Source organism: Danio rerio, chromosome 4 (assembly GCF_052040795.2).
Source record: "Danio rerio strain M-AB ecotype USA chromosome 4, GRCz13ab, whole genome shotgun sequence".
Taxonomy (NCBI): domain Eukaryota; kingdom Metazoa; phylum Chordata; class Actinopteri; order Cypriniformes; family Danionidae; genus Danio; species Danio rerio.
Genome location: NC_141024.2, coordinates 27,251,779 through 27,260,821, shown reverse-complemented (window position 1 = coordinate 27,260,821; position 9,043 = coordinate 27,251,779). Strand labels below are relative to the sequence as shown.

At 36.7% G+C, this 9,043-nt stretch overlaps 1 protein-coding gene across 23 annotated transcripts in view; it reads right to left on the bottom strand.

Annotated features, from left to right (window-relative positions):
• Positions 1 to 2,168: 2,168 nt before the first annotated feature.
• Positions 2,169 to 9,043, bottom strand: part of iqsec3a (IQ motif and Sec7 domain ArfGEF 3a) — a 259,936-nt gene continuing 253,061 nt past the window's right edge. For 6 of the 23 annotated variants that reach the window (XR_015483225.2, XR_015483222.2, XR_015483228.2 and 3 more), the window contains one exon: positions 3,717 to 5,959. Coding sequence is in view for 6 of the 23 variants with exons in the window: in XM_087248290.2 (XP_087104416.1) it covers positions 5,918 to 5,959 (42 nt within the window). In the remaining 17 variants the exon portion in view is untranslated. Of the gene's footprint in view, positions 5,977 to 9,043 lie in introns of all 23 variants that reach the window. The other 17 variants (XR_015483221.2, XR_015483223.2, XM_087248287.2 and 14 more) reach the window with 7 other exon arrangements.

Genomic DNA, 9,043 nt, shown 5'->3' with positions numbered 1-9,043 from the left:
CAGCGTACAGGAGAATTCATCCCGTATTTCATGTATCCAAATTAAAGCCCGTTTTTCATACGGCAATTAATCTGCACACACCAGTTCGTTGTTTGCTCACGGTTCTTTGTGTTTTGTCAGGCTCCTCTCTTCGCTGGTGGTAAGTGGTCTGGTTGTATTCCATGTTGCACTCTGATGCTTCCTGTTTCTTCATGATGAATGTGTGATCCGCTCTGTTGATGAGTTACATCTGAGACATCCCGGTTTCTTCTATGATAAATGTTTATCTGCTCTGTTGATGAGTATTATAAACATTTGATCAGTGCTGCCGAACCAGACCACCACTATTATTATTCACCTGTTCAGTGCCTCCAGCCACTCACCATTTTCCTGTCTGTTTGTGAGAACAATATTAAAAGACTTTTTGTTTTGCTTGAAATTGGGTTCCTCATCTTTTATGTGACGTGACAGTGTTTTGAACAAACCCTGATGAATTCTAAACTACATTTATTCATGTTATTCACTAATTAAACCTCATAATATTTACAAACGCTCAGAATCATTTTTATCAGTGCAAGAAGCCATTCATCTCGCATTTGTGAGGATTAATGAATCATGGGTTGACCAAGACCACCTTTCCACAATATTGTATACATTTGCAAATGCTTTTATATGTTCTAAATCACATAATTAGTAAATAATAATAATAATAATAATAATTGTGTCAATTAACCTATTTTATCAATGATATATTAATAGCAATGTTTTTCACATGTTTGTGCAATACTTTGTAGGGTGCAATTTAACATAATTGCCTCTAGGAGTCGCCAATGGAAATAAAACAAACACATAAGACATATACGTACACAAGACATGAAGTTGGAGCTGTGTTTGTTTGCAATCTATATGTTCTGTCCAATAGTAAATAAAATATTGTATGCATGCATCAATAGACCTCTTATGATGTTAACAAATGTATAAATGCATAGGTCCTGCTTAATGTGTGTATAAAGTGTCAAGTTTGGTATTGTTGTCAGTGGTGTAGTGATAAGGCTCTCCCCCCTCAGTATGTCTTCAGTATGTGAACTCCCTATGCTAATATTTCCGCAACCATTACCATCACCATTGTTTGCAACCCTCCCACTTGGTGTGATTTCCACGACCGTGACAATCCCCAACTTTTTAATATCAGTAATTGAGTGAGATTTGCCATACTTCATTTTTACTCTTTATTTCCTTGCTGTGTTTTTGTTTTTATGTTTTGTATGTTTGTTTGTTATATGTTAGACTAGTCAATAAGCCATTTTATAACCATGTTGGATTGTTTTTGTTTTGCCTCACAGAATATTATATTAATATTATTATTATTTATCAATATGCATAAATTGAGCAAATTTTGTCACACATATAACATTTTAACAAACTTTGCTTTTATTATTTTTTATTTAATTTTGCATTTATAAAGGATTTATAAAGCATAAAGAGTCCTCATTTTAGATTAGGTCACAAAACTGCATGAAGTTGAGTTGATAAAGCATTTATTAACATACATAGTAACCATTAATATATGCCTGAATAATAAGATATATAAATGTTGATTTCAATAGTTTATTAATCATTTACTAACTCATTCTGACTGATCCTAAAAACCCTCAACTACTCTTAAATACAAATGGTTTGTAAATAATGCAATACTTAATTTAGTAATGAAAAATAAATCATTAACAAAGTATGAAAATACAACTATTAAGCACATTTTAAATACGTTTCTAAGACAAGATTAGAGCATTTGTAGCTGCAGTTATAAACTGCTTACTAATGCACATTAATGTAGAGTTAATGCTTAACAGATAATGAATTCACTATTTGCTAATGCTTAATAAACGATTTATAGTGTGTAGTTATTAAAAAGTGTTAACCAATTGTGTAACAATGTCACAATTTTCTATCATAAAATTTCAACAATAATGAGATTTGAATTGAAGAGACAGAAACTTTTTTGAATGAATTCTTCTTTTAGATGTGTGAGAAATAGAAGTATTAGCACAGAATAAAGACAGACCTAGTTTTTGGAAAAGATATAGAAAACAGTTTGATGACATCTAGGTTGTGCAGAAAACCCATCAATACATGTGAACTTTGTAGTCACAAGTCATCACTATATTGAAATAAACACAATAAACAAAATGTTAATTGATGATCAGACAGATCTCGAAAAAGCAGCAATATAATTATGAAACAATCACCCAATCATATGACACACTACGTACTACATAATATTCATGTTACAATTACACATACAGTATTACTGTACGTATACACTGAAGGGGGTGAGAGTCAAAGGTCACTCTGGCCACCCTGGCGACAATGCTGTTTGCCTTCAGCTCTGGCGATAAGAGCATCAAAATTCGCTACATTGATCTCGTGTCTAAAGAGGTCGTTGCAGCATATCATCTCAGTTAAATTTCTGCATAAATCTTGCTTTCTAGCGTGAAAATGTTGCACACTTTTTATAAAATTCATTTAACAATGAAAGAATGAGTTGCATGTGGTGTGGCTTTGCTCCACTTATTCATTATGTGTCCATATGTCTGAAATATCCTGAAGCAGCAATACTGTTGTCATACAAAATTCCCACTCTTTTAAAGAAAAAAAAAGAATGACATTAATGCACATCAGTAACTTTTTAATGTATGTTTCTATAAGAAAAAAAAAATTGAAAATCTGGGACCGCAATAATCAAACCCTTGTAAACAACTGTGGTCAGAACCAAAGTTGACAGGACTGTGTTCTCTGGAATCCCCTCATGCGGTGGACTTCTACATTTTGATTGCTTGCAGCCAAATCGCGTCATAGCTCATTACCATAAAGTTGACTTGATTTCAACTCTCCTCGCCGCTCACACTGGCGAAGACAAGCCACGCTGCTCCTCGCCACTTATCGACGCCTGCTCCCATTGAAAATTAATGACTTCCGGCTACTTTGACGCTCTCGCCACTTTCGGTCTGAACGTACTGTCACAGCTTAAATTCAACATTAAATTTAATTAACATATATTTCTGGCTTTTGTGGGTCTGAAACGACTTACTTTTTCTCAGATCAATCCACGAAGGCTGTAATTTAGGTGTGGGTGAAAATTGCTACAAAGTTATTTTTTATAAAGTTATCATTTACAAATGATGACATTGCAGGATTTTGTATCATAATGACTTTAAAAGCTATTGATTACCTAGCAGCAACGTGGTGGCGCAGTAGGTAGTACTGTCGCCTCACAGCAAGAAGGTCGCTGGTTTGAGCCTCGGCTGGGTCAGTTGGCATTTCTGTGTAAAGTTTGCTGTGTGGAGTTCTTCCTGCGTTGGTGTGGGTTTTCTTCGGGTGCTCCGGTTTCCCCCACAGTCCAAAGATATGCAGTACAGGTAAATTGGGTAGGCTAAATTGTCCGTAGTGTATGATTGTGCTTCCCAGGGATGGGTTGCAGCTGGAAGGGCATCCGCTGCGTAAAACATGTTCTGGATAAGTTGGCGGTTCATTCTGCTTTGGTGACCCCCGATTATTAAATGGATTAAGACTGAATGAATGAGTACCTAGGAGAAATACTTGGTTGTGGGTAAATCACGCTGGTGATTATTCATTGCTGTTTTATGTGGTGATTGTTACATACAGGAAAAAAATATAAACCATTGATCAGTTTTCCCATCCAGCTGATAAAATCAGACCAGAACAGACAAACATTCAGGTAAAGTGTTTTGTGCCAACAACGAGCATTTCATTGATGTTTTAAGTGTCATTTCATTCCTGAAAGCTTCAATTAAGTGTTACATTCTCTGTTAGCATGTTACATTGTCTGATTTTTGTCACAACAGCAAGTTATACCACATTCTGTCATCTTTTCACAAAATGGCAGACAAACAACATGTCCAAGATGAATGCTGGGATCAACAGGCCTTTTTAGATAAAGGTATGTTCCAATTTACTATAAAGTTCAAATAGACCTACAATAATAAAATATGGGCCTTCTTTCAGGTATTCTCTGAAATTCCTGACCATGAAAACTATAGCCAATGCAAATAGGGTTGTGGCACATTACCACACAGTAAAAGTCATTTTACGTTTATCATATAAGGGCTTTAATACAGCTTTCTGTGTGCTGATGCAATTTTATAAAGTAGATAGTGAATCACAAATGTAGTAACCCAAGGAAATAGTTTTTTTCTAATGTTTATCAAAGGTCATGTTGATTGCACTGCTACATCACAGAAAGTCAAATTTACAATTGTCAATTAACTCAATCAGTTGTAATTTAATGAATAAATCATTTGAATTCATAAAATCTTACATGACAAAACGCACAAAAACAAACAAACAAACAACAACAACAAAAAACGTGAATGTTTTAAAAAAATATGTACAAAATAAATAGAAATATCACTAGGGTTCAAAAAATCATATGAAAATGTAAAATTCATATCATGTGCATTGCTACAGATTTTTCACTAATTCAGCAAAAAATGTTTTAGAAACTTTAGTGCAAAAATGCTGCACTAATGAAACAAAGCAGATTGCAGTGTGATCTGTTGGAATCATGGTTTGAACATTTTGAAAAAAAAAAACACAGCACATGCAAATATATGATTTTGATGACAACTAACTGCATTTCACCCTAATACAAAGGTACACATTGAATAGCTGTTTGGTACAACATCTCCATCTAATGGCTGCTCTCATGATGATATGTCATATCAATTGATTGCTAAGTATTCAAAATATTTTAAAATACCAGCTGCACATAATATGAATGTTGAAATCATATTAGTTTTGACAGTCATGTTGGGAAATGTTGAGAAGTCGTTTGAAAGATTCTTAAAACATTCTACATTCTTAATTTACATACTTTTATCAGTTAAAGGGGTTACTTAAAAGGCATTTACAAAGACAGATGATAAAGAAGTAAATCACATTTTACAGGATTACAACATCAGACATAGAAAGCAAGTGAAGAAGTTTTTGGCTTATGGTAGCACTTAAACCTATATATTTTTTTAAAAAGACATGTGTGTACCTAGTGGGAATCTAAATGATCTCTGTTATAAGCACACATTTGTTCTAGCCTAAGCATTCAACAGTGCAAAATCCACTGTGAAAGGGGTCCTCAGTTTGGCACATATATCTTTTTACAGTCAAACTAAATAGATAGACACATTAATAAACTAATAAAAGGCAAAAAATGTATTTAACATTTAAAACTATCTCCCACACAAAAGCTAGTGTTTAAGCAATCAAACTAAATTTGCTTGGTTTCTTTAATAAAACAAAACAAAAACAAAAAATCTATCAATGACAAGTACTCAACAATATAATCTCAGAGAGTGGAGAGAAAGACAAAAACATAGTTATAGAAATTTGTTAAAACTATGCAACATTTCAAAATATACATTAGTTAAAATGGTATTTTCACATTTCTGCAGTCAATAAAGTCTGTAACCATAAATATATGCATATAAGAGTGTCTAATTGTTGTGGGTTTAGACTCTACATTAGGCTATGAGAGCCACTTGGGGTCCTCTGCAGTGAAATTCGAGGATCTGGGGGTATATACTGGTGGGGATGGTTATATGGTGGCGGTGGTGGAGGCAACGGAGGTTGTGAGCCATCATTCCCCCCATGGCTGTCTCCATCATCAGGTGAATGCACTGGTGTAGTAACAACAGACTGGATGAGCTGGTGATGTGTGGGACTCTGGCTAAGGAATGCCTCCACGTGCCCGTGACCACCTTTGTCTAGGACGATGACCTTGACAATTTGCTGGCACTGGATGAGGGTGTCAGGTCGTAGCTCAGTCAGGGCCACAGGGTGGTAAGAGTACGAGGTTGTGGGACTGGCACGTTGCAATGGTGGCTGTTGGATGGGCTCCCTCTGGTGGTTGAGATGGGCAGCATTCTCAGGGCTCAGCGGTGCAGCATTGAGCTGGAACGTCTGAAGCCTGTTGTGAATTGACACCTAGTTTAGAAAACAGTCAGAGATAGCATGATATGTTATAAGACTCTTCTCCTTCTACCGTCATCAGCCCTCTGGTGAACACACATCACAAAAGACATGCGCAAAGTGTTGTGTTTGGATGTGGCACAAGGGGGGTTGCTTTTGTGTTCTTGGGCACAAACAAACTGGGTAGCTGAAATTGGGGATGCGAATGTGCAGGGTTTTGGGCAACGTGTGTTTGTGACACGAAGGTTTGTGGTGGTTATTAAGAGGACACTGAGGGCCCTTGTGTCTCCCTTGGAAACCACTAGAGCATTAAGAGGAAAGAGAGGGACACGAAGGGTGGGATGTGTTAAACAACGAGAAGAGGATAACTGGACAATGTAGTACAGACACCACACATGCGAATGCATGCCATTACTATCTATTTAACTTTTAATTTAAGACTTAAGAGGATAGTTTAGCCTAAATTAAAATGTGCTCACTGTTACACACCCTAAGGTCATTTTAAACATTTATGTTTCCTTTTATTCTTCATTTTTTCAGCAGAACACAAAAAAAGTTATTCTAAATGGTAGTCACTGACTTTCACAATGGCTTCTAATTTCCTAAAAGGCTCTAAATGCATTCTTTGAAGAAGTGGAGAATGAATGAGTAAATAAAGATAAAAAGTTAATTTACAGGTGCTGGTCAAATAATTAGAATATTTTCAAAAAAGTTGACTTATTTCACTAATTCTATTAAAAAAAAATGAAACTTGTAAACACTTGGATATATATACATACATTCCACACAGTTTGTTTTATATTTCATTATATTTATTTTGTTTATTTCTTTTAAATTGGATGGTTTTGATGACAACTAAAAAATTAAAAACATCCAGTATCTCACTTAATACAAAGCAAGAATTAAAAAAAACTTGGCCAACTGAAAAGTATGAACATGAAAAGTATGAGCATGCACAAGCACTCAATACTCAGTTAGGGCTCCTTTTGCCTGACTTATAGCAGCAATGTGGCGCAGCATCGAGTCGATCAGTCAGTGGCATTGCTCAGTTGTTGAGCCCAGGTTGCTCTGATAGTGTCTTTCAGGTCTTCTGCATTGTTGGGTCTGTCATATCGCATCTTTCCTAAGGTCATTTTAAGGTTAAGGTCATGCAAGTTTACTAGCTAATTAAGAAAACGGATACCATGGTACTTAAACTAGGAACTAGTAGCTTTAGCACTGAGTGCAGGTGCCAAATCCTGTTGGAGAATTAAATCTGTATCTCCATAAAGTTGATCAGCAGCAGGAAGCTGGAAGTGCTCTAAAACATTCTGGTATAGAGCTGCACTAGACCTTGGACCTCAGAAAACACAGTGGAGCAACACCATCACTGATTGTGGAAACTTTACACTGGAGCTCAAGCAACACAAGTTGTGTGCCTCTCTGCTCCTTCTCCAGATTCTGGAACCCTGATTTCCAAAGGAAATGCAAAAATGACAGTTGGGGTTCGGGTCGGGGACCGTTTTCTCAGAAGATGATAAGCTGATAAAAAATCTTGCATATAAGTTTTATTTATGGAGAAAATTAAAAAACACAAAAATTTGTCTATACTATTGCGAAATGTGTATATTCCCTACAAAATATGAAGCCATTAGGTCAGCTCTTGTCACGTGACTCCCAATACACTTGTGGCATTCTTGAAGACACAAGCGCATTGCTCAGAGAGAATGCATTTCTCATTTTAAATTTTATTATTATTTTTTTTTTCAAAAAAAAAAAAAATGTTTATACTAAGCAAATAAATAAAATGAAAACAATTAATGATTTCTTGTGCGGCCCAGGACAAATTGATCCACAGACCGCCTGGAGATGGCGACCACTGGCCTACAGAACTAGACTGAGAGACCATTAAAAGGCCTTTGCAGGTGTTTTAAGCTGATTTAGAGTGTGGCTCCAGGTGTATTCTACTCATCTGAGATATTGAATTTAGGGTTTTCAATAGCTGTCATAAACATTTAAATAAATAATAATAACAAGGGGAGGAATCCTCATCCACCGCCAGTGTGCAGCATCCACCTGGAAGACGCAACGGCAGCCATTTTGCACCAGACCGCACACCACACACCAGCTGATTGGTGGAGAGGAGACAGAGTGATGAAGCCAACTATGATATGGGGAGGGTTAAGCCTGGTTTATACTTCTGCTACAAGTGACCGGTGTAACCCACGGCGTATGCAACGCCCGTAGCTGTGCATTTATACTTTTGCGTCTCTGTTGGTCTACTTTAACACTTCCGAAATGCTAGTTGGCAGTAGGGTGTAAATGTTCCTCTGTGTTGAGTTTCTTCGCTGCTGTTTTGCTTTTCCTGAACACTTCCTGGATGTACAAGTGGCTCAAACTCGTTCATTTTGAGGCAGGAACCGGCGGACGTACAACAGCTTCAACTATGAGTTAAACACAAAACAAAACTTTCCATCCGGAGCTCTTTCATGGGACTCCACACTTGTAAACAATCGCTCCATTTGGCTTGCGCCATTCGCGCGGCTCTCGGTCCCGCCCAGACTCATCAGCGCTACCAAGCTGACCAATCACAGAGCTTGCGCTATGCGTTGTTTCGACGTGTAGTTACATTTTTTGAGAGGTGCACGTTAGTGACGCCAACGGCCACGGCGAAGGGCTATGCATCAACGCGTAGCATACATGTGCGTTTGACGCAGAAGTATAAATCAGCCTTTAGGAGGCCATGATGGACAGAGGCCAGTGGGCAGATTTGGCCAGAATGCTGGGGTTAAACCCCTACTCTAAATAAATACTTGAAATATATCATTCTGTGTAGAATAACTGTATACATTATACAAATTTTACCTCTTGAATGGAATTAGTGAAGTAAATAAACTTATTTTATTAAATATTCTTATTATATGACCGTTCTCTAACCTATATATACAGCAGAGGTCTTAGAACAATATAGAGTTTCACAAATTAGAACGTTACTGAAATTCCACTGAATTTCAATGATGAGATAAAATGAACTTAACAAGCCAATAAAGGAATGAATCATAATTCAGTGTTTACACGTGTGTAATGATGAGGAATTCATTTT